The sequence below is a fragment of the Phyllobates terribilis genome, unplaced genomic scaffold (assembly GCF_046119375.1).
Source record: "Phyllobates terribilis strain yellow unplaced genomic scaffold, ASM4611937v1 Scaffold_9__5_contigs__length_417890890, whole genome shotgun sequence".
Lineage (NCBI taxonomy): Eukaryota > Metazoa > Chordata > Amphibia > Anura > Dendrobatidae > Phyllobates > Phyllobates terribilis.
This window is the reverse complement of record NW_027362769.1, coordinates 210,449,274-210,475,468: the sequence shown is the minus strand read 5'-3', so window position 1 is coordinate 210,475,468 and position 26,195 is coordinate 210,449,274. Positions and strand designations below refer to the sequence as shown.

The 26,195-nt window shown below is 44.0% G+C and overlaps 1 protein-coding gene across 2 annotated transcripts in view; it reads right to left on the bottom strand.

Moving 5' to 3' along the window:
• SMG1 (SMG1 nonsense mediated mRNA decay associated PI3K related kinase) overlaps positions 1-26,195 on the bottom strand; it is a 110,748-nt gene that overhangs the window by 47,845 nt on the left and 36,708 nt on the right. For both annotated transcript variants that reach the window (XM_073647650.1, XM_073647651.1), the window contains exons 12-32: positions 25,300-25,401; positions 23,399-23,668; positions 20,770-20,900; positions 20,516-20,677; positions 20,267-20,385; positions 20,090-20,177; positions 16,642-16,743; positions 15,864-16,004; positions 13,749-13,948; positions 13,414-13,610; positions 13,154-13,318; positions 12,913-13,067; positions 9,495-9,634; positions 9,114-9,315; positions 8,049-8,158; positions 7,499-7,646; positions 7,183-7,342; positions 4,854-4,974; positions 1,604-1,852; positions 1,228-1,512; positions 983-1,127 (exon numbers count right to left, since the gene is read on the bottom strand). In XM_073647650.1, the coding sequence (XP_073503751.1) occupies positions 983-1,127; positions 1,228-1,512; positions 1,604-1,852; positions 4,854-4,974; positions 7,183-7,342; positions 7,499-7,646; positions 8,049-8,158; positions 9,114-9,315; positions 9,495-9,634; positions 12,913-13,067; positions 13,154-13,318; positions 13,414-13,610; positions 13,749-13,948; positions 15,864-16,004; positions 16,642-16,743; positions 20,090-20,177; positions 20,267-20,385; positions 20,516-20,677; positions 20,770-20,900; positions 23,399-23,668; positions 25,300-25,401 (3,392 nt within the window). The remainder of the gene's footprint in view (positions 1-982; positions 1,128-1,227; positions 1,513-1,603; positions 1,853-4,853; positions 4,975-7,182; positions 7,343-7,498; positions 7,647-8,048; positions 8,159-9,113; positions 9,316-9,494; positions 9,635-12,912; positions 13,068-13,153; positions 13,319-13,413; positions 13,611-13,748; positions 13,949-15,863; positions 16,005-16,641; positions 16,744-20,089; positions 20,178-20,266; positions 20,386-20,515; positions 20,678-20,769; positions 20,901-23,398; positions 23,669-25,299; positions 25,402-26,195) is intronic.

Sequence of the window (26,195 nt, the reverse complement as noted above, 5' to 3'; positions counted from 1 at the left end):
AGATATGTGTATGAATAGTAAATCATGTGTTACAAGCGACAAATGTTACTTATGGAGACAGACACCTACATCCTTATACATTATGTTGTGAGATATTTTAAGCATGGAAAAGACAGCATAAGTTTGATAAGTTGTGGTTAAGAGTTTGGGTTGTATCCTAACCACGAAAATATCCTATATATATATATTCTTTTTTTCATCTTTTTCTCTGCATAGGAAACTATATATATGTATGTGGTAACACATTTGACATGTTTACTTGGATATGTTTTTCTTGATGTATATCTATGTCGATATGCTATATTTGGATGTTTTCCGATACCAAATACAATGTATAATTGTTTATAAAATTGTTTAATAAACAAATCAAGTTTAAAAAAAATAAATAAAAGATCCTATCCTAATAGTAGGTGTAATATTATTATTAGTGAATACCTCCAATTAGAATGGAGTATAGCTCTCCTGATTCGCTATGTTGCTTACCGCATGTGCAGGGCATTGCAGTAGATAAGGTATTCATGGTTATGACCACTAGCAACTAACTGTCACTATGAGTGGTCGTAACCATGGATACCCAAGTTACTGCAATGCCCTGCACATGAGGTAAGCGACATAGCGAATCAGGAAAACTATACATTTCTAATTGAGGGTTATTTGCTAGTACTATTATTACTACATATTGGAATAGGATCTTGGAGAGGGGAATACCCCTTTAAATCGGCTCTCAGCAAGCATGTTTTATTAAATGCCTGCAAAGTCCAATTACTGCTCACAGCGTTAGACTGTGTAGGGATACTCCCCATTGACAAAGGAAATAACCACCCAGTCATCAGTTTATACATACATTTCCAGGAGGAAAGAGAGAATAATGAAACACTGAAGAATTGTAAGAAAAGGTGCTACAGAATTTGTAACGGTCAATGCAAATTTACTAAACACAGACATGTCCGTAGGGTGCGCTTCAACAGACCAATTTTCCTACCTAGCATTGTCCACCACCTTTCTTCCCCATCTGTATGCCCAACTAGCCAATGCTGCCCAAGACTTGGCCACTTCGGGAGCTTGCACTGAAGACAAATGATACAGCTGGCCGAGTATGAAATCTGGCTCACCAACACCGATGTTCACTGTTATGTAGAAGACAATAAAAGGCAAGTTATCCACACAGAAGAATAGAAGGCCAGTCCAGATACATCTATCACAGAAGAAAGGGCAGACCTAGCTTACCTGTGGATTCACTTTCAATACGTGGATACTCTTCCTCCACGGCGTTGACTGGAGGCAGATCAATGAGAGCGAGCACATTTTTGGCCAGGGCAGACAGATTGGTAACGTTGGCTTGCTGACGTGCTCTGTACACTTGCTTCATCTGTCCGGATATTTCTTTCCAATCCGCTTGGATCCATTTGGCCAGAGTCAGGATAGACTTTGCCACAGCATATTCAGCTTTTGCAGATTTACAGAAGGAGATGGCACAGGAGCTCAGCATCTCCATGGCATGAGTAGACTGACCTGCCAACCAAGTCACATGCAATATTAATCATCACCAAAATATAATCACCATCTGTAGTCCATACACAGACCCATTCAATGTCATACTGACCTGCAGCGTACAGGAGCTTAGCCTTTTCGATGTCAAGCTCTGGTCCCCACTTTTCATCCATCTGTCCATGAAGCGAGAGCTTTTTAAAATTAGCAACTAGATCCTGGGCATTGGTCACTGGTCCAAGCTGGATATTGCTGCACTGGGCAATTAACCTTGCGGCGAGTGTAACATTGCCCCGTTTTCTCGAACATTTAGCAGCCGTTAAACCTAACTCCATCAGATGACTCTTGACAGACATCGTCTGATCTGTAAAGATTCAGAAGACAAGGAAGTCTGAGAAACTAAGGTGTGTACAGAGTAAGCTATTAGGAATTATCTATGTACAGTGCAATCTGCAACAACAAAGTGACGCATTCTGGGGTGACCGTGGCAGTACGGGACCCCCAATCCAAGTCTGCTTGATTTGGCTCCATTGACCTTTTCAATAAATACACATAAAAGGCCACCAACTGTATGGCACTAGTGAATGTAGGTGACCTTGGATCCCTCCCTCACTTCCATAGGCAATATATAAGGTGGACGGGCGTGAATGCATGATCAACCCCTTCACTCAATTCCACCTGGCCGTGGTCTTGGGGGCAAGTGGAATTTGAGAGACGCAAGCCCCCATTTCTGTTGACAAATGCATAGGTAATGTGTGTTGTTCATATGACAACCCATTTAATTACAACTTTATGATATAAAGTTAGAAAATACAAATATACTGATCTGTCTGCCAGTATGTAGAAAAAGCTGGAAAATTAAAGTGGTATTCCCATCGACAAGATCCTATCCCAATATGTATCAGGTGTAGTAATAATAATAATAATAATAGCAAATACCTCCAATTAGAAATGTAGTATAGTTCTCCTGATAACCTATGTCGCTTACCCCATATGCAGGGCATTGCAGTAGCTTAGGTATCCATGGTTACAACCACTAGCAACTGTCACTATATGAGTAGTTGTAACCAGGGATATCTAAGCTACTGCAATGCCCTGCACATGGGGTAAGAAACATAGGTTATCAGGAGAACTATACTAATTTTTTAATTGGAAGCATTTGCTAATATTATTATAGCTACTACATATTGGGATAGGATCTTGGCGATGGGAATACTCTTTTAAGTAATCCCATGGGCTTGAAAAGAAGATAGTGCCCCTAATTATTTACGTGCAGCCACTCTCAAACAAGAAAACAAAATGTACACTGCTCAAAAAAATAAAGGGAACACTTAAACAACAGAATATAACTCCAAGTTAGGCTATGTGCACACGATGCAGAAATGCTCAGGATTTTTTCTGAGCGTTTCTGCATCTCCCTGGCAGAAAAAAACGCATGCGGATTGTACATGCGTTTTCCTGCCAGGGACATGCGGAAATGGAGCGTTATTCACGGACATTTCCGCATGTGGATTGACAAGCGCTTTCCAAGCGATTAGCATCACTTGGAAAGTGCTTGTGACAACTAGGTCACACTATATAAATCCATGATGCTTTGGTCACTTTTGAATGTTGGTTGTGCTTTCACACTCGTGGAAGCATGAGACGGACTCTACAACCCACAGAAGTTGCTCAGGTAGTGCAGCTCATCCAGGATGGCACATCAATGCAAGCTGTGGCAAGAAGGTTTGATGTGTCTGTCAGCGTAGTGTCCAGAGGCTGGAGGCGCTACCAGGAGACAAGCCAGTACACCAGGAGACGTGGAGGGGGCCGTAGGAGGGCAACAACCCAGCAGCAGGACCGCTACCTCCACCTTTGTGCAAGAAGGAACAGGAGGAGCACTGCCAGAGCCCTGCAAAATGACCTCCAGCAGGCCCCAAATGTGCATGTGTCAGCACAAACGGTTAGAAACCGACTCCGTGAGGGTGGTATGAGGGCCCAACGTCCACAGATGGGGGTTGTGCTCACAGCCCAACACCGTGCAGGACGCTTGGCATTTGCCACAGAACACCAGGATGGGCAAAGTCGCCACTGGCGCCCTGTGCTCTACACAGATGAAAGCAGGTTCACACTGAGCACATGTGACAGATGTGACTGTCTGGAGACGCCGTGGAGAGTGATCTGCTGCTTGCAACATCCTTCAGCATGACCGGTTTGGCAGGGTCAGTAATGATGTGAGGTGGCATTTCTTTGGAGGGCCGCACAGCCCTCCATGTGCTCACCAGAGGTAGCCTGACTGCCATTAGGTACCGAGGTGAGATCCTCAGACCCCTTGTGAAACCATATGCTGGTGCGGTTGGCCCTGGGTTCCTCCTAATGGAGGACAATGCCAGACCTCATGTGGCTGGAGTGTTCCTGCAATATGAAGGCATTGAAGCTATGGACTGGCTCGCCCGTTCCCCAGACCTGAATCCGATTGAGCACATCTGGGACATCATGTCTCACTCCATCCACCAATGTCATGTGCACCACAGACAGTCCAGGAGTTGGCGGATGCTTTAGTCCAGGTCTGGGAGGAGATCCCATAGGAGACCATCCGCAACCTCATCAGGAGCATGTTCAGGCGTTGTAGGGAGGTCATACGGGCACGTGGAGGCCACACACAATACTGAGCCTCATTTTGACTTGTTTTAAGGACATTACATCAAAGTTGGATCAGCCTGTAGTGTGTTTTTCCACTTTAATTTTGGGGGTGACTCCAAATCCAGGCCTGCATTGGTTAATAAATTTGATTTCCATTGATTTTTGTGTGATTTTGTTGTCAGCACATTCAACTTTGTACAGAACAAAGTATTCAATGAGAATATTTCATTCATTCAGATCTAGGATGTGCTATTGAAGTGTTCCCTTTATTTTTTTGAGCAGTGTATGATGTTACAGAGGATAATCTTGATCAGTCAATAGCCATCAAAATAATCTTAGAATAATTTTATTATAACCACACATCCACACTGGATTGGACAGGTTTGGCAAAAGGTCCTATTTAAAGGGCTATTCCCACCAGCATAGGTGATAACTTACTGAAATGCCCCATCTGAATGGACTGGTGGCACTGGCAGAGAAAGGTGAGCGCTGTACTCTGCTTTCTCTGGCAGTCTCATAGATAATCAATGAATCAGAGGTACATGAACAGCCACCATCCCATTCTCAGGATTCATAGGGGTCCCAGTGATCAAACCTCCACTGGTCAGCGAGTTATCACCTATCAGGTGGACAGTATTACAGTAGAAGCAGACATTTAGGCAAAGTGCTTCTTCATTAAAAGTACAGAAATGACCTATCTAGGTAACAAGTCATGGCAGCACATGACCTGCAGCATGAACTACCTTTGAATTTGTCTGCAAGCCGATTCTGGAAGGTGGTGTATCTCAGCGCAAGTATCCATGGTCTGACGTCATGCTGCTTACATGACCTCAAAGTTTCACTGTATAGCGGTATCAGACAGTCCTGGAGACAGGGCATTGGAGTTAGTGACCAGCAACAACACAATGGAAATCGAAAGATATTTAAATGAACTAATCACAACACAGAAGTCAGACAATTCTGTATACCTACTATGTAGTAAGCACTTTTAGTAGCACTGGCAGGACTTAAAGGGGTATTCCCACCTTCAAGATCCTATCCCAATATAAAGTAGGTGTAATAATAATAGTAATAGCAAATACCTCCAATTAGAAATGTAGTAAAGTTCTCCTGATTCGCTATGTCGCTTACCCCATGTGCAGTAGCTTAGATATCCATGGTTACGATCACTAGCAACTAACTGTCACTATATGAGTGGTCGTAACCATGGACAGCTAAGCTACTGCAATGCCCTGCACATGGGGTAAGCAACATAGCGAATCAGAACTATACTACATTTCTAATTGGAGGTATTTGCTAATAATATTATTATTACACCTCCTACATATTGGGATAGGATCTTGGAGATGGAAATACCCCTTTAAAGGGGGAACTCCAGGGAGATAAAGTATTCTAATGGACATACCTTCACAAAATTATAAGTTGAAATCCATAGAGCTGTTTCTAATCCTGACAGTATCTGCTATTCTCTATGGTACAGGAATTGCTTGTTGGTGCTCCTCCTCACTTCTGCGACATTACATCACATATGAGAATGCCTGGCCTGCTCCTGGATTCTGGTAACAGCCAGCCCCTTGATAACATCTATTCATCATGGAGCGTGGCCAGCAGCTGCCAAGCTGCAGTCATTCCTCAACTGTGAAATGACTTTCCTCCCCCTCCCCTCTCTACTTGGGATCCATACCAGCAAGTTTCACAGCTTCTTTATGACAGTCATAGGGTCCCACCACACTTCTGGACATGTTCTGCAGTTGATCACAGCCTGTATATGCAGTTTCTTTATGACATGCCATGACAGTGCATAATGTGTACCGTCACGAGTCAGACAGGGAGCAGAAGCAGAACACCGATATACACATCCGAGCATGTGCAATGCAGAATAAGACATTCTGCATTGCACATGCACTGCTATAAGACATGGCAGTACAATATGCACTGTAATGTTTGGATTAACGCTCTGCCTCTGCTCCCTGCCAGACACATGACAGTACACATTATGCACTGTCTTGGCTTGTTCTGCAGTTGATCGCAGCCTGTATTTGCAGCTTCTTTATGACATGTCCAGGAGTGTGGAGAGAGCTATGACTGTAATAAAGAAGCTGTGACACTAGCTGGCATACATCCAGAATGCAGAGGGAGGGCAGGCAGAGCACAGACAAGCTACTGCTGTTTGGCAGACTGAATGGGTGGAGATGTAATCAGAGGGCTGGCTGTTACTACAAGCCAAGAGCAGGACACTCCCCCTGATTTGTGATGTAACTTCCCTGAAGGGAGAGGGAACAGTGAGGAGCAGCTCCAGCATCACATTGAATTAGAAACAGTACTATGGATGTGAACTTAAGAGTTCATGAAGGTATATCCATTAGAATACTTTATTTCCCTGGAGTTCTCCTTTACGGAGGTTTTTCCACTACTACGATATTGGAGATCTATGGTTAGAATAAATCATCATTATCAGATCTGGGTCCAGACCTGGCAACACCACTGATTAGTGGTCAAATCTATACACTGTATGAAGCAGGACACCGCAGCGCCGTCACACTGTTTAATGCCCATTCCTCTTATTATTTAAGCTTTTCTGCAGCCAGTTAAGAGCATGAAGGTGCTGCGGTGTACCCAGTTTACAGCCGATTCCATGGTGGTGCCGTTTCTGGACCCACACGTCCTATATTGTTGACCTTGTCTTAAGGATAGATCAATACTGTAGTAGTGGAAAACCTATTTAAATGGGTTGTTTCATGTTCAATTTTCAGGAACGCATCACTCCCTGGACTCTTGTTTTCTTGCTTGCTTTACCTCATTGAAGTAGCGTAGTGGCACTGAAGCTGGATGGATCCAGGGATCTGCCCAGCTTCAGAGCAGTGACGCTCTACTGGAAAGCGCTTGTAACTTCTGTACTCCTTGCCAAAGAGACTGGCTAGTAACCTTAGGCAATGGGCAGTGAACAATAAAATCTGTTCTTGAGAATGAATAAGATTTTAAAGTAAATGGAAAAGTTGCTTGTTTTTACCAGCACTTCTCAAGTGTACAGTTTTAACACAAGGAGATTAGCACTTTAGTAGCACACCTTACCTCAGCTGAGAGTTTGCTGGACACAGTGCTCTCCAGAGATGATGCACAGTACAGCTGTAATGTTCCTAAAGCTGGCAGTGACTGGGATATAGTCAGTGTGGAGAATCTTAGTGGTCCCATAGCGATACGGGCCGTTTGCTTCAAGTGTTTGGTCAGATTTCTGTAATTTAGTGTAAAACATTTTTCATGTGTATCAAGAATTCAGAGATTGAGAAAGTACTTAAAACACAGTTTAAAGCTCTTTGGCTACAGGCAGAAAGCAGAGATAACACATATATTCAGAATATTCCAGAAATGAAGCCCACTCTTTGCTTACTCAGAGATGGATTGCCACTTCTGCTCCTGGTCTGCTTCACTCAGAGCCAAACTCAAACACACAGAACTTCGGAGCAGCTGGACCTCAATACACTTCTGAAGTTCTCTGGGATCAGGACTTAGCATGTTGGGAAGTAATTTCTTCATGTCTAGAAGCAAATTAAGAAAAATGTCAAACTAATGTTATTAATAACAAAAAAACTTCTCCTTAATACTGATTTAAAGAGGTTCTCTCATATTCAGGAGAGCACAAGCTACTTTGCTTCCGGGGACAGCGAGCACCTGAAGACTGGCAGCTGTATGGCTGAGCCACTGGATTCGTCCAGCGTCAGAGCAGCGCTTGCAAGCTATATTGTAAATCGCTTGCAAGCGTGCGCTACATGAATAGGAGACTGTCAACTCCTGAGGTGGCCTACCACTGGCTTGAAACGTATTGCAACAAATCAGTAACATGTTTGCCACCAAAAGCTCAAGAGCGAAACAAGATACTTTTGTAAATGTACCCAGTCAGTCACTTAGGAACTAAATCTGCAGAGATTTAAGAATTGTACCTATTTTTTCCTTAAAGCCGCCATTCACAAGGTTCAGATTCTCCCCGGGCAGTAATTCCAACTGTTCTGCACATTCAAGGAACTCTCCATACTCAAAGCTGCTTAGCGACCTGTTAAAAAAAGATCCGTAATAAACTGGAAGGCTCGAAGTCTACAAGGAAGCTAACTCATATCTAACATGGAACGAGAGTATATTGGCGACATAAGGCAATGCTGCATTTATTGAGGAGATCCTACAAACTTTCTATAGAGAACTCTATTTGTGATTGTTATGCAGGCCGTGAATTATCAGATCATGGTGTATAAATTGATTTACTGCCATGTTAAGTCAGTCAGCCCCAGAATGCCTTTTAAACTAACTATACAGTGCTATAGGGGACTTAGCCCCTACAAAAGTCATACTAGCAATGTACTTGTTAATGGTACAGAGTTTGGGAAAATAATGTAATGCCTATGCAAATGAGGGGGTTTCAGTGCACCCTTGGTGTGGCCAAGAGCTCGGTGCACTGCTACACCCCCTCATATTACATCATGAGGACTTGCCTTGCTTCTGATGGACAGTGCTTGCTTCTTAGAGCAAATGCTGCCTTGCGTGTGTGCTCATTGTGGTTCATGTACACAGTGGCCAGGCGTGTTCTCCTACCTGGATCCCCGCTGTGCTTGTACACATGGAAGCAGAACCTGCCTAGCCACTATGTGCACGCCCGCTGGCACAGGCAGTGACAAAACGCATGTGTACACCCACACGGTAGTGTTCACACTAGGAAGCAAGTGCAATCCATCAGAAACAAGTAAAGTCCCCAAGATGCAGAATGAGGAGGTGTAATGATGCAATGAGTTCTTGGCCATGCCAAGGGTGCACTGAAGGCTCCTCATTTGCATTAAGTTACTTTCTCAAGCACTGTACCAGTAACAGGTTCAGTGCAAGTATCATTTTTGCTATAGCGAACTTGGCGCTTACATTGTATGGCTAGTTTAAAAGGTATTTTGGAGGTGAACGACTCCCTTTAAACTAGGGGGACTACAAGGTAATAATAAGAGACAGAGATATACTATGGGACTCACTTAATATAATTGAAGTCTGTCTTCATGTTAATGCAGCTTCCCAACGCTCCTTTCTTCAAGTCGTGCATGCTGTTCTGCCATTCCTGGACCGCAGGCCAGTCAGCGATTGAGATGTAGCACTCGCAGGCCTTATTTCCCAAATAGTTCACCACTTCAGGCAAAGGATCGCTAGGTTTTGTTAGCACAGTCTTACGGGTGTCTCCTGCAAATCACAAATAAATAGAACTTGTGTTCATCAATTTTACTGCAATGTCCAAAAAACAATGAAAAATTATAAAATGCAGCAAAGTTACCTGACTGCAACGTAACAGAACTGCGAGCAACCTATAAAGCAGAAGCATTGTACGGACGGTAATGACTAGATCTAATACATACACTTACCGTTCGCATGTTTGGGGCTGGCAGACGTGCTGCTGGAATTCGCTAATTTCAGGACAGTTTTGTCAAATCCTGAAGTGCTGCAGTCCACCCCGGTCATCGCACATAAGTGCTCCTGATATTCCACGGCGGCTTTCTCAAACCTACCAAAAGAAGCTGGCTATAAACTCGTGACACAAAGAAGAAGATTATAAATTCTAACACACAACACACTATTGAGCAAATGACCCACTGTAAGTGAGCTTTGCATTCAGTCACACTTGTTGCCGCCAACACAATTTGAATGATGTACGAGGGGTTGCACCCAAGTCAGATAGCGTGTGCAGGGCCGACCGGGAGAGCCGCGCGTGCGCAGGGCCGACCGGGAGAGCCGCGCGTGCGCAGGGCCGACCGGGAGAGCCGCGCGTGCGCAGGGCCGACCGGGAGAGCCGCGCGTGCGCAGGGCCGACCGGGAGAGCCGCGCGTGCGCAGGGCCGACCGGGAGAGCCGCGCGTGCGCAGGGCCGACCGGGAGAGCCGCGCGTGCGCAGGGCCGACCGGGAGAGCCGCGCGTGCGCAGGGCCGACCGGGAGAGCCGCGCGTGCGCAGGGCCGACCGGGAGAGCCGCGCGTGCGCAGGGCCGACCGGGAGAGCCGCGCGTGCGCAGGGCCGACCGGGAGAGCCGCGCGTGCGCAGGGCCGACCGGGAGAGCCGCGCGTGCGCAGGGCCGACCGGGAGAGCCGCGCGTGCGCAGGGCCGACCGGGAGAGCCGCGCGTGCGCAGGGCCGACCGGGAGAGCCGCGCGTGCGCAGGGCCGACCGGGAGAGCCGCGCGTGCGCAGGGCCGACCGGGAGAGCCGCGCGTGCGCAGGGCCGACCGGGAGAGCCGCGCGTGCGCAGGGCCGACCGGGAGAGCCGCGCGTGCGCAGGGCCGACCGGGAGAGCCGCGCGTGCGCAGGGAGGCTGTGTGTAGTACCCAGCTTCACTGACTGTGTGGCTGGAGCCGCTCGTCACAGCGCAAGCGCGGCTCTCGGATCGACACCGCGCAAGCGCAGGATTTTTCAAATCTTATTTAAATGACGTCGGCGCAATCCCGGGAACATCATTCAAATTGTACTGGCAGCAACAAGTGTGACTGAATGCAATGAAGCACACCCCTATGACTAAACGAGCAGGTACAATCTAACTATTATTAAGTGCTTTTTGCACATGATTAGACCGCCACTTTTAATGCAAATAACGTGTTAGTGATGCACATTGCATCACTAACAATGCACTGGGGACAGTTTACATCCTAAAAAGGACATGACAGGTTCCCTTTAAGGGGATCCATGTAAAACAGATGAAACTAGGAAGACAGACTTCATACTTCAGTTTTCCATCTGAGATTCATCAGTTTTTAACTGATCCATTATTAAGAGTCAAAAGATATAAAAAAAAATGTTTAATCTGCCTGCTCCAGTGGGAAATAAAAACGGCAGCAGCTAGGAAGACACCAGGGGAGGGAGAAAAAAAATGGATCTGTTTCTATCGGAGGGCAACACTCACTCATATCTGGATGTAGCCGTAGGCCTTGGCTTCACTACCGATTGATTTGGACCATTTAGTTAGAGCAGTCCAAAGCAATACATTTAGTTGTATCCAACAGGGTGGTCATAAACCAAAACTTAATAGTTAAAATCATTTAGTAGCACTACAAAAAGTTGTAGTGTAGCCCAAGCCCTAGACAGACAAAGAAATTGTTTAACTCTTTAACAACCAAAGACGTACATTTTCATCGTAGGTCGGTAAGGGCTGTATGAAGCTGGCTCAGGCGCTGAGCCTGCTTTATACGTGGCAGATGCCGGCTGTGTTAGGCTGTGTGCCCACGTAGCGTTTTACAAGCGTTTTTGATGCGGAATTTCCGCAGCGGAAACGCTTGTAAAATGCTTGGTAACCCGCACCCCATGATCCCCAATGGGTTTCCGCAACTTCTATGCACATGCTGCGGATTTTTCCGCAGCGTTTATGCCGCGTTCAAAAATCCGCAGCATGTCATTTAATTTTGCGTTTCCGCATGCAGAATTGCCTTTGTCCAATGCTTAAAAAACGCAAGGCAATTCCGCATGTGGAAAACGCGTGATAAACGCGCGAAAAAAGCGCGATAAACGCGTGCGGAATTCCGCATGCGTTTTTCCGGGAGAGGACTTGCATTTATGCAGCAGAAATTTTCTGCTTCATAAATGCAACGTGGGCACATAGCCTTACATAGCCGGCATCTGCCTGTAAGTGCAGCAACTTAAGCTTGTTCCGATGGCTGCAGTTTAACCAATTAAATACCGCTGATGTCCAAATATATCATCTAAATATCCTTGGCATTCGGGGCCAGCTGAGAGCCCTTGTAAATGCCGTATTAGTCGTCCTGTAAATTATTGCAATTTCTTTATTTTTGCTTCTCAACCCGCTTTTTGAAGATTGACCAAAGGTTCTCAATGGGATTGAAATCTTGGGAGTTTCCAGGCCGTGGTCTCAGATTTTCAATATTTTGTTCACAGAGCCTCTTCGTTTTCACTTTTGCTTTCTGCCATGGTCTCAGTCATTCTGAAAAAACATTGTTCCTCACCAAAATGCTCCTGAATCATTGGGAGAAACTGCTCTTGGAGGATGTTTAGATACTATTCCTTATTCTTGGGCAAAATTGTGAAAGAGCCCACTCCCTTTGATGAAAAGCCCGCACACATCAATGCTCTCAGGATGTTTACTGGTGGCATGACAAGACCACCACTGGCAGTGCTCAACTTTTCTTCTCCAGACAATCATTTCACCAGCTGTTCCAAACTATCTGAAAGGGGCTTCATATGTGGGGGCTTTTCATCCAAGGGAGTGGGCTCACTCACAATTTTGCCTCAGAATAAGGATGGTATTTAAACATTCTCAAAGAGCAACTTCTCCCAATTATCCCAGGAATTAGCAAGTGTAATGCGGTCACACAACACTTGTCAGAATAAGACACACATGTCAAACTCTGGCCCGCTGCACCAGAACCACCACCCCTATGCAGGGCCCGTTATTCCGCACAGAGGACCAAGTGGGGCCCGTTATTCCGCACAGAGGACCAAGTGGGGCCCGGTATTCCGCACAGAGGACCAAGTGGGGCCCGTTATTCCGCACAGAGGACCAAGTGGGGCCCGTTATTCCGTACGGAGGACTATGTGGGGCCCATTATACTGTATACTGGTTGGCATGCGACCTCTGTGTGTTTGACATCCCTGGTATAAGACCTTAAACATTGCATCTCTGCTTGTGTAGATTGATCTGCTCCATATAACCACAAACTCAGCAGGGCGTTAGTGCATAGAGAGTTAAACTAGAAGCAGGCCAAAGACTAGTGACAGAAAGGAAGATAATAAAATGACACATGTACACGGAGCCAATTACATGATGACATCAGGCAGGTTATCGTACCTGCCATCTGCTTGTAGAGCCACAGAATTAATCCAGGAAAGACTTTTCCCAGCCACAGCGGACGACCACACAGCAAGTCCCTGTATGGCTTCTGGGCACTGAAGTTCACAAAGTGCTTCCACCACCATCATCACGGTCAGCTCAAATTCTGATCCCTTTAACAAATATTAACACAGGGTTAGCATTGAGCACACTGCACCTCATAAGCTGCATCTTACGACTATGCAGATTTTTTTTTTACCTGGGGGGTACTGTTATTCTTCATCTCACACAGCAGGTCAAACCCATGCCTGACCGTCACAGCGGGTTGGCCGGCTAACAACCCCACTCTCATGATGGCGATTCGGATTCGAGTGAGCCAGTCTTGGCACGTCTGTCGGTTCGTATAGAAGAATGTCCTGATAACCTTTAAAAAAAAAGAAAAAAAATTGATGCAGAATTTAAGAAATCCTTACGGCATCTGACGCTGCAAGGCCACCTAATGCATAGATTCATACCCACCTTAGGTGGAGAGGTTAATGCATTGGCACATCCTTCATAGGCATTGTACATCAGCTTGTCCAGATTCTCTAAATACTGTAGGAGAAGTACTAGACGCAGCTGATTATTGCCGTGTCCTTCGTCATTGTCGGCCGTCGTCCACTGACTCACATCCTGGTCTGGATTGAGAGTGTGAGCGGCTAGGCTTCGGATAATACCTTTAAACAAAAGGCGAGACGGTTTCAGCGGAAATACAAGAATGACAAGCTTGTAATACATAAATGACCCTCAAGATACAGATTTGTATAATTCTATGCATACACTCAGCTTTTCTTCCATTCACGGTCACCACAAACCTTCAATTGTCTGGAACGTATCTTGGGCTCTTCCTAGAGGTGTCCGCAACTTCGACAGGACAGTGAATTGAGCCGCTTCCCATACAACCCATTGCCACAGGACGGCCTCCGTCTTCAGCAGGTTGCGAGGAATGAGTGAAGCTTCTCGCTTATCCAGTCTCTGGCAGCTGTAGAACAACCTCTCCAGCCAGTTATCCTTACTATGAGGAAGAAGAGCAGCCATAATCCCACCATGACGGGTGCAACGTGGACAGGTAAAGAGCAGTTTGCACTTGCATTTATTTTGTGGGCCTGGGCAGAGACACGCGACTCTGGCTATGGCTGTAACAAAGGTATGAAGCGGCCTTGTCATGGCACAATTTCACAAAAATATATGCTGAGGAATATACAGTATAAGTACCGTATTTTTCAGACTATAAGAAGCAGTGGACCACAAGACGCACCCCAAATTTAGAGGCGGAAAACAGGAAAAAAAATATTTTAATGTGAAAATGAGGGTCCATCTTCTTATAGTCAGAATTTAGCTTACCGGGGGATAGGTGAATATTTGCACCTACACATTCATTTCACTTTGATAAAAGGTGGTGACTGGCTGGATTCACAAAAGCAAAACCAAGAAGGAAAATTTGTGGAATTATGGAAATTACAGGATCGATAGACCTGCTGATGGTATGCAAACGATGAAACAATGGAAATATTATTTGTATTAATTTCTGCACGTGGTGCTCATACTCTATATTAAATCGAGATGTTTTGATTTTTTTTTCATTATTTGCAGATCACTAACATGTCTATTCATCTTGTGACTTTTCCTTCTTGGCGTTACAATTTTGATGTGGAGAAGTGTACATGCTGTGTGAAGCAGTGGGTATAACAGTCCGAGAACGTACCGAATATTACATGTGTGAATCCAGCTTTACATCTACAGTACTGTGCAAAAGTTCTAGGCGAGTGGGGAAAAAATGTTGCAAAGTAAGAAAGCTTCCACAATTAGTATCAGATGGGTAAGAATCAGCTTGTATTTCTCAAAATTTAGCACACCAAGAAATGGGCACTGCTGAAGACCGAAGACACAGTGGTCAGCCAAGTAAACTTAGTGCAGCAGATGAAAGACACAGCATGCTTACTCCCCTTCAAAATCGGTAGATGTCCAGCAGTGCCATCAGCTCAGAACAGGCAGCAACCAGTGGACCCAGTTACACACATCTACTATTTGGAGAGGTCTAGTCAAATGTCTACTTTTGACAAAGTTAACAAGGCCAAGTGACTCTACTATGCATAAAAGCATAAGAAATGGGGTGTAGAAAAATGGTAGTGGTTGCTCAGGAGTAAAGGAGTCAAAATTTGGGAAAATTGGCTGTAAAAGAAGAAAGTTTAGTGTCTGTAGGCAGCAGTGAGACATGGTGGAGGTTCCTTGCAAGTTCAGGGCTACATTTCAGCAAATGGAGTTGGGGATTTGGTCAGGATTAATGGTGTCCTCAATGCAGAGAAAAACAGGCAGATACCTATCCATCATGCAATACCGTCTGACTGGCTCCAAATTTATTTTGTAGCAGGACGGCGACCCCAAACATACAGCCAATATCATCAATAACAATCTTCAGTGTAAAGAACACCAAGGAGTCCTGGAAGTGATAATACGGCTCCACAGAGCACTGAGATTACACAAAGCGACAGAAGGATTTACACTAGCGACAGAAGATCTGTGGTTGGTTCTCCAAGATGTTTGGAACAACCTCCCTGCCCAGTTCCCTCAAAAACTGTGTGTAAGTGACCCCAGAAGAACTGATACTTTGATGCCATTTTGACTGCAAAGGAAGATCACACCAAATAATGTGATTTAGGATTGACAAAAAAAATAAAACTATTACACTTGTCTGCATTCTTTCCACACCGGCCTAAAACTTTTGCACAGTACTGTACCTGAATTAATCACTTCCCCTTTACATTTCACTGTGAAAGCAATCTGGCACTATCCGACAGAAAAATTCTGCATGGTTTTATTGTCACATTGACAAAAGCTTACATAAGAAGTCAACAAGTGAAATGGAGATTTGCCTAGTTCTAGATTTAACCCTTTACCTTCAGACTCAAAACACACACGCATGGCCTTACCCTGATCTATGAAAGTTCCCATACAGTACAAAGCTGATGACATCGGAAAAATCCTGCGGATGGAAAGTGTTGCTGGGGGATTTGCTCATGTGGTTTCGTACTGCAGAGGAGATTTCCTGCGTTTCAGTGTGACTTGTATTACTTTTAAGACAGAAAAAAAAAAAAAAAGTAAAATTAGTTAATATAAAATTTCAAGCAGAAAATGGTCTGAAATTTTTAATGGCAGGAAAAGTGCAAAACTTCATAAATATGAAGGGAAGTGTGAACAGAGCCTAATCCAAACCATATAGCATTGTTATATTTAAAGGGCTTAGCCAACTACTTTACTAGGCCCAGGAAGGCTTCTACCAGACCGTTGCCATTGGCACACACTTGGTATTGTGCCCCTGCCAGTGCCCCCCTGGTATCAGCATCCAGTAGGGGGCGTCACGGGACTGCTGCAGCCTTCACACAGCATCCTAACATTCAATTTTAGACAGAATGAAGTTTGCCCGACTGTTGTTGCTGGCAGAAAACCGCTGGAGGACACATTACCAAGTGCTGTAGATGAGCATAGTTATTTCTTACAACACCCTGGGCCCATAAAGGTTAACATATAAAGTAGTGGCCAACCTCTTTAACCTTCTGGGACTTCAGTAAGATGTAGAAATTTTGTGTACCGGACCAGCTGTAATTTTGCTAAAGTCTGCATTACATACAGAAGAGAAGAGAAGTGTGCAAATAAAAGATATAAAATGAAAACATTCATTATATTACTACACACAGTGGTAGAACATACCTCAATACGATGTCTAATGAAATCGACTTCAAAAGCTTTCCAAATGCTTGTCTAACTCGTGGTCCGCTTGATACAAGTTGCACACGACACACATCAACACACCTATAACAAAAGGAATATGAAATTACTTTAGTCCCTATATTCCTAGAGGGACAGAAAATAAATCAAAGAAAAAAGGGAAAAATACAAACCCTCCCACAGGCGAGAAGAACTGGTAACTTTGCAAAAGTTATATTTTTGTACCTACTGCAAAATTCCTTTCTCGTTGAATGTATTGGGAAACACAGGACCGCGAGTATAAGCTAGGAGGCTTGATTTTAAATAGATATCTATATCTATGTGCTGGCTCCGCCTTGTGGGAAGTAACATTTCTTCGGACAGTTAAGTGCCAAAAGTAGTAGGAGAGCAATCCAAAAAAACCAAAATATTCAGTAACGAGGAACAACCAGGAAACGATATGACCAGAACCTGGGGAATAAGTTGGGTACTTGTGATTGAAACAGGACGCCAAAAGCTCTATGTTGGGGGTGCCTCAGCGACGACAAAGTTAACAAAGAGAACCTGCCAGTACGATTGTTTAATATAAAGACAGGGCTGTAATGGTGTTATACAGATTCATCTGATACCCAATTAGAGGAGGTAGGTTGAACTTGATGGACCTAGGTCTATATTCAACCTACGTTACTATGAAAAAAAAACGCTTTGTTGTTATTTTTTTTCAATCAGCATTTTAAGCTTTTTGGAGGGGAGATTTTGGCGCACAGAGCTGGAACTGTCCACTGGGTCTTCTCCTCTTGCTCTGGCCCCTCCATCTGCCTCCGTTGTTTGAATGAAAGGTCAGATATTTCTGCCTCCTGACAGCTCAAAAATTTCAGACATTACTGCGTGTGCAGATTGAGATCTCGGCTCAATGACATCTCTAAAAGAAGTCATTGAGTCGAGACCTCAATCTAGGCGTGTGCTACGGGATTCTTCTAGAGAGCAAAACCTTGAGTGGTTTGATGGTTGAACTCTGCTCTCCAGCCCAAGAGACTGGCATCAGTCGGCACTGTCTGCCACTGGATAGGAAGGATGGATCTACTAGAAAGCAAAACGTGGGATGTCAACCATTAAAGTTGGTCTCTCTGCAAACTCAAATAGACAGATGTCGAGTATGTATACCAGATAGAAGAATTCTTCTGCCTCCAATGATGCAACTACAGATCACATGGATTCCATGCAAAATCTTCAGACTCGCACAAATTAGTTGATTTTCTTCAATTCCAGAATGGGTCTGACCAAGCAATCCTTATTGGGGACAGTGAGTAGGTTTGAGTAGTTTCCTTGGAAAGGGAACAATGGACTCCTTGGAGCTGGAAATAGGTAGACCCGCAAGGTTGAGCCTTTCACTGGACAAAATGAAACATTGGGGGCACAGAGCTGAACTCAATTCTTTAAACCAGAGATACCGCCTCACTGACCGAGGAGTTATTCACGTGAGCAATCCAAAACTCTTTCAAGACGACCCCTCACTCGAGAAGATCTTCATAATGTGGAGGATCGGGAAGTGGAAGGTTTCACGGCCTTGGGGGTGGCCATGCCAGGAAGACTAACTGCATGTAACATTTGTTCAAGTCAGAGTGTCGGGAGTAGTTTTCATCTCCTCCACAGAAAGTCTTAAAAGAGCAAAACCTCTGAGATCGCCTAAGGTTCTGGGGGCGAGAAGAGCACCCTTGCCCCCTATGGCATTCTTCATGATCTTGTCTAGGAGTTTACCAAAAAGCCTGTTCACTACAAAAAGGAGACCAGCATGGGCCTTTTTGGATGACAATTCTGATGATCAGGTTGGAGCCAAGTGGAGCGTTGAAAGTCCACAGAATTGACTTTAGGACAGGCTACAAGTTGTGCTGACTTGAGAGAAAACTCACCAAAGGAATTTAGAGAAGTGCAGCAATCAAGAAGAGAGGTTCAGAAGGACCTCAATATGAAAATAAATCTTGGTGAAGGTGTCCAGGTCTTGCAGACCCAAGATGCTGCGAAAAGAGGAATATAAAGTGGAAACTGCTGCTGGAAAGGCAGATTTTGAGAGGGACACGTTCTTTCTTACCAAGCGGGCCACTGAGGGACTCCACAGCAGAAAGAGGCAAGGCAGTGGCTCTAGACAGACAAGCTGTAAGGTGATCCACGGAGGAAAGTGTGGACCATTTGGTAACCAGAGGAAGGTTGCGTCTGTCCAGATGTTTTCATTCTTTGTTAAGAAGATTGGTCAATTCGGTTGCTGGGAAAGGTGATTTGCCAGCAGAAGGAAACTGCTTCCTTGCCAGAAAAGGCAGACATGTTCATGACATGGATGGAGGGTGTCTGTCCCACACTAACTAGATAAGGTCCTGTATGGCAGAGGACAGCTTGGAATCCTGCTCAGACACAGTCTGAATAAGAGGCGTCCCCCAGGAGTTCGGACTGGGCACGAAGTGGCCTCATCTGTTGTGCCTCTGTCCTGGGGATGTTCCATTTAGACTAAAGAGGATCTGAGGAAAGATCTACACCTCTTGTGAGAGAGTCTGTCGGGAGTGGATAGGCTCCTTAAGCACCATGTCAAAAAGGCCCAGTTCGGGCAAGCTGAGTTAGCTAGTGCTACAGGAATTTATCATAAATTTGGAGACTTGAACCATTCGCGAGGTCTCGATTTCTGAGGGAAGGTTCCAAAAGGGTCCAAATCAATAGAGTAGATAAGGTGTTGGAGCTGAGAGAGAAGGCTTCCCGCATGGTAGAGATTTGTCGCTGCTGGGCTCAGAAAGTGGCTGGAACTGCATACTGGAGGTCTTCTTAGGTCCAGGATGACCAGGACAACTCACCCTTCCAATGCCAGCAGGGTGAATCCTTCAGCGACCTTTTACTATTGTTGGATTATCAGTAGCCTGTTGCGGCAGCCGCCTCAGTGAACAGGTGGCCACCATAGATGTGGCATTTGCAAGGAGGTAAACTACTGTGAACGGTATGGAGTGAAGGAAAAAAGTGGAGTTCATCCATGTCACCCAAGACAAAAAGAAAACGTAGAAGACCTAATACAGGACGTGTCTTGCGCCTTTGGACAACAGGTGGAGCCAACACTTATTTCTAATTTTGACACCTCGTGTGAAGCCTCCCAGTGGGAGAATATACCCATGGTCCTGTGTCCACCTCCCCCCAATGCTTTAAAAAAGAAATGTAAAATGTCATCCCCATCATTCAGAGGATAAAAACTCCCTGATATAGTGCTACTACTAGAACAAGTCAACAACACATGAATGGAAAACTCAACCCAGCAAGTTTCACAAAATTTCCATCACAAGTCATCCTTTCAGCTGTCCGAAAGCAATTTAAGGAATTATCTAACACTAGGATATGCCATAATTTGCTGATCAGTGGTGAAAAATCCCAAAAACATCTGAACAGCGAAGGGCACCCCCAGCAGCGTTCAGAAGCATACCTCTGCAGTAAGTCTTCTGGTAGTGACGATGACAGAACATGGAGACTGTTACAAGCTTGTAAGGTGATGTTCCCATCTTCAGAAAGTGCTAGGAAAAAATGTAAAAGCATTCAATATAGATAAAAAAAAAAAAAAAAAATACAAGTTTGTAGGAGTAGAGACACAGTCTCGCCTTACTATTTGCCAGTAGTCCCTTGCAGAAATTGTGAAAAGATGGCAGTGAAAATAAAGGTGCATATGTGTCAGATTTCTTCATGAGGACTGCCACTTCCGCAGCCCAGTTCATCAACAATTTTCTAAGGCGAGAAAGAAAAAATACATGAAAGTAGAATACTTTTTGTAGAAAATAAATAATAAGGATGGGTCGTAAGGGCGGAATCTAAGCAATAATGGGATCAGGAAAAACAATGAAGTAAATGAAGTTACCGAGAGTCTTGGTAAATATCATCTTTCTTCAGCAACATGCCCAACAAATTGAGAATAACTGAGAAATGCTTCTTGGTGGCGGTGGTTACTGTGCTGATCACTGCTCCATCGAACAATGAAGGAGATGATGAGCTGAGACTGCTGGAAATAAAGTGCTCGTGCCTGCAAAGGGAAACCAATGGTAAAAGCAAGAAACACAACAGCATAATATCCACAGTACAGCAAATAGTAGATGAGCGCAGACATGGCCGTACCTGGTACAGTGAGAATACAGCGTGCAGAGCACAGAGTACTGGACTTCTGGATAATGGACGGCTATTTCTTTATGTACGACCATTAGCGTCTTACTCAGTAATGCAAACACAGTGGGAGACAGAGCCCACATCTGGAAGAACATAAAAAAGGTGGTCTCTATAAGAAAGTTAAAAGTACAGCCACAGATCAACCTGCATTATTAAACTTCTGTTCACATTAGTTTCATGGCTTCTGTACAAATGGATCATGATGGACCCTGATGACTTATAATGGGGTCTATCAGATATGACACTATTGTTGGCCTCATAAAACTTTAAAAAAACAAAAATGATTTTGGCGAGTATTCCATGCTGCAATCTATGTGAAACCTACAGACAAATCGCTTTCCAACCCATGCTGCCATTCATATTGTCCATGAACTTCAAAAAGTTTTGGCTAATTAAGGGGCCGTTCACACTGCATTAGGCAGTGGGCTTGTTCCAGCACTTGCCGGGTTCCTCGGCTTACTTCAGTGACATCAATCTTGGGCATCACAGCTTGGCTCCGTATTTGGTGTCCATGCTGCTACCATGGACCGCTTCTGCTCTAGAACCTTCTGACAACCAGGCTCTGAGATCACTAGGCCAGTTCTGGGACATACTCTGCTACATACTAAGCTTACCCTGCGGCCACTGGGTAACCGAGCATGGACCAGTTCAGCATAGTAGACACTGGTGCTTAACCACTGAGTCAACTCCGCTATACAGCTGTGCTAGATCTGCACTGAATTTTGTTGCAAGCTCCGCTCTACCATTTTGCTGGGCTTGTTGTCTCTGAACTTCCTGCGCTACTTGGCTCTGTGATACATCATGACTGAGTTTACCCTTCTCACCCACAACAGACTCCACTGTCCCAACTAGACCACCCTGTCATTTGTTCATGCTACTTAACCCCTTTCCAACCTGGTGAGGGCTCCGGGGATGAGCCCGCACTGAACCGGGCACATATCAGCTGATTATTACAGCTGACATGTGCCCGCAACAGCCACGGATGGAATTGCGATCCACCTGCGGCTATTAACCAGTTAAATGCCGCTGTCAATCTCCGACAGCAACATTTAACATCGCTGCGCCGGAAGTGCGGCATTGTCCCCGCAACGTGATCGCGGGTCACTGATTGGTGAGCATGACAACCCGGGCTGTGCAGCAGACCCCTGTGGTTGTCATGTCTCAATTGCTATGAGCGCCACCCAGTGGTCGGCGGTCATAGCAGGTGAGCATTTCTACTGCATACAGGCGATCTGCTTGTCGCCTGTATGCAGTAGAAGCAATCAGACAGTTGCTGCTTCTAGTCTCCAATGGAGACTATTTAAGCATGCAGAAAGTGTAAACAAAAATAAATAAATAAATTTACAAAATCTAAAAAAAAATAAATATATAAAAGTTTAAAATCACCCGCCTTTTGCTGCATTCAAAATAAAATTAAAAAAAAAAAAAATAAATCACATACACATATTTGGTATCGCCGCGTTCAGAATCGCTATATAAAAAAAAGAATTAATCCAATCGGTAAACGGCGTAACGAGAAAAACAAATTCTAAAACGCCAGAATTACTGATTTTGGGTCACCGCAACATTGCAATAAAATGCAATAACGGGAGATCAAAACATAGGATCTACCCCAAAATGGTACCAATAAAAACGTCAGCTCGACGCGCTAAAAATAAGCCCTCACCCGGCCAGAAATACCGAAAAATGGAGGCGCTACGGGTCTTGGATTTTTTTTTTTTCACCACTTAAATAAAAAAGAACCTATACATGTTTGGTGTCTACGAACTTGTAATGACCTGCAGAATAAGAATGGCAGAATAAAAAACTACTGTGGAATTGCATTTTTTTCCAATTTCACCGCTCTTGGATTTTTTCCCCGTTTTCCAGTACACAATATGGTAAAACCAGTGATGGCGTTCAAAGGTACAACTCGTCCCGCAAAAAATAAGCCCTCACATGGCCATATTGAACGAAAAATAAAAAAGTTCTAGCTCTGGGAAGAAGGGGAGCAAAAAATGAAAACGCAAAAACCCAAGAGGTTGTCCGCTGCTTTATAAGAATGGCCTATCCTATGGATTGATGACATATGTCTGATCAATCGGGGTCCGACACTTGCCACCTCTGTCGATCATCTGTTGTCGGTGTCCGGAACTGCTCAATTGCAGAGCTGCTTTGTCTTCTGATAGTGGCCGCGGCAGGGTACTGCACATCTATTTCCTATTCAAATCAATGGGAGATGTGCAGTACCCTGCCGCGGCCACTATCAGAAAGGTGGGCAGCTCCGCAGTTGGGCAGCGAACAGCCTTTAAAGCAATTTCCAAGTGAAAACCGCAGCAGATAATCACAATCAGAATGGCCCCATTCAATTTGCACTTCATGTGGACCCGCAGTGATGCACACTGAAAATCCATGCCAGAAATGCTGGAGTCTGAGCCACATACATACAGTACATCAGACTGAAATACTACAGCATGACTATGGAAATAATTACATCCATAGCCATTCATTCAGAGACTGTGCAAAGGGGACAAGTCATATATATTACATTTCTACAATACTATATGCAACAACATCACAGCAGACAATATGCATAACTTACACCAATCAGTGAATTTTTTGCATTTCCAATTGTCGTCAAAACATTCAAGTCAAATACAGCAACAAACTTTGCACTGTCCACGCCGAACGTATGGGTCTTAAAGGCTTCATGTTGGATTTCGGCACACGCTTCTGCTAGTTGCAGAAAACCCAAGAGACTGTTTAAAGCGCATGTAATTTCTCCCAATATCAGTTTATATGCCGTCTCCAAAACTGGAATGTTCTTCAGGGTCAATACTGCTTGGTACAAAGCATTGGCTGCATCAATTACCTAAAAAAAAATTATATAATATAATATATACTATCCATTTAATCAATGCTACATGTTTGGGAAACATGACATCCATTGCTAGACTAAGTAAGCAAACTACAAAACAATATAAATTGAACTCAAACAGGAATATTATATATATATATATAAAAACACATGTACATATTCAAGTTACAGTTATATAATCAATCTGGGCTTAAAGTGCAGTCTCCGCTTTATTTTGAAGGTATCACATCCTAATTGGAGTAAGGGTTTAGGAATCACAGCACTTTAATATGTAGCTGCCTCTTTTTAAAGGGACCAGAGGTAATTGGACAATTATCTCAAAAGCTCTTTAATGGGCAATATAGGCTAATCCCTCATTAATCCAATCATCAATTAAGCAGGTAAAAGGTCTAGAGCTGATTCCATGTGTGGCATTTGCATTTGGAAGCTGTTGTGCACCCACAACATACGGTTAAAGGAGATCCTAATGGAAGAGAAACAGACCATCATTAGGCTGAAAAAAAAAGAAGAAATCCATCAGAATGTTAAAAGTGGCCAAATCAACAGTTTGGTACATTCTCCAAAAAACAAAAAAGAGCGCACTGGTGAACTTGGAAACTCAAAAAAGCCTGGACATCCACAGAAGACAACAGTGGTGGATGATCACAGAATCCTTTCCATGGTGAAAAACCCCTTCACAAGATCCACATAAGTGAAGAACAATCTCCAGGAAGGTGTTTCAGTGGCTATCACAAAGAGAAGACTTCAGGAGAGCAAATACAGAGGGTTCACCACAAGGTGCAAACCATTAATCAGCCTTAAAAATAGAAAAGCCAGATTTGACTTTGGCAAGCCAGCCCAATTCTCAAAAAGCATTCCTTGGACAGACTAAGCTAAGATCAGAATAATGGGAAGAAGAAAGTACGGAGAAGGCTTGGAACGGATCATGATCCAAAGTACACCACATCCTCTGTAAAATATGGTAGAGGCAGTGTGATGGCGGGGGAATGCCTGGCTCCCAATGGCACCGGGTCACTAGTGTTTATTGATGATGTGACTGAAGACCGAAGCAGCCGGATGAATTCTTAAGTCTACAGGGCGATACTTTCTGCTCAGAATCAAAAAAATGCAGCAAGATTATTTGGACGGCGCTTCAAACTACAGATGGACAAGGACACAAAACATACTGCGACAGCAAGCCAGGAGGGTTAAGGCAAAGAAGTGGGATATTCTGCAATGGCCGAGTCAATCACCCGATCTCAACCCCATTGAGAAACATTTCACATGGTTAAGACAAAACTTAAGCCAGAAAGACCCACAAACAAGCAACTGAAGTAAACTGCAGTAACGGCCCGGAAAAGCATCACAAAGGAGGAAACCCAGCGTTTGCTGACATCTATGGCTTCCACACTTCAGGCAGTCATTGCCTGCAAAGGACTCTCTACAAAGTATTAAAAATTAACCTTTTATATATAGTAAAATTAATTTGTTCAATTACTCGAGCCCCTGAAATGAGGAGGGCTTTGTAGAAAAATGGTTGCAATTCCTAAATGTTTCAAGGGATATTTTTGTTCAACCCCTTTGACTAAACCTGAAAGTCTACACATTTACACACAAAATAGGTCCAAAGACAGACAAGTGCTTACTTCCTTCTCCTTGTGGAATCTTAGTGCAAGCAGCTTTGAGGTGGGTACAAAGAGTTTCTCCACAAAGGAAGAAGGCAATTTCGTATTAATCTGTTCGACAATCTGAAAGCATAAAACATTGAACTTGTAGAAAATGACATTATCTTTTTCAATTAATTATTTCAAGGACATTTTTTTCTTTTTTAGAGATTGAGATTTATAATTTTGCATTTGTGACTAAATCGGTCAGTGATTAGTAGCCATTAGGATCACTGAAATATAAAAGACATATCCCTCTATATACCACAATCACCTGTGTAACTCCAGGATTCATTTTTGGAACCCAATTAAATTGACATTTTGACTATTATGAAGGCAGAATTACTACAGAGAACGTAACACAAAATCCTGTCTCTGGAGGGAGCAGGTATCCCATGCTGGGTAGCCAAAGCTAAGTGTGGCCTGTAAAGGGAGGGGGCAATGCAGTGCTACTTTAAAAGGGGAATGCCCATCTCCAGCATCCTATCCCACCCAATAAGTAGTAGGTGTAATAATAATACTATTAGCAAATACCTCCAATTAGAAATGTAGTATAGTTCTGATTTGCTATGTTGCTTACCCCACGTGCAGGGCATTGCAGCAACTTAGGGATCCATGGATACGATCACTAACAACTAATGGTCTCTATATACATATTGGGATAGGATCTTGGCGATTGGAATATCCCTTTTTCAATCAGATCATTTTTATTACTAATAAAGGGTATATAACAATTTTTACAAAATCGGCTATCTCAGGTACAGCAACACTAAACTGAGTCTGGGACAAGTCTCAATTGTAAGGAGGATATTTTTGAGTGTTCCATTATCTAGTATATTATCCACAGTCTGTACTTCTCTCCATTCCCAACCCCCGAA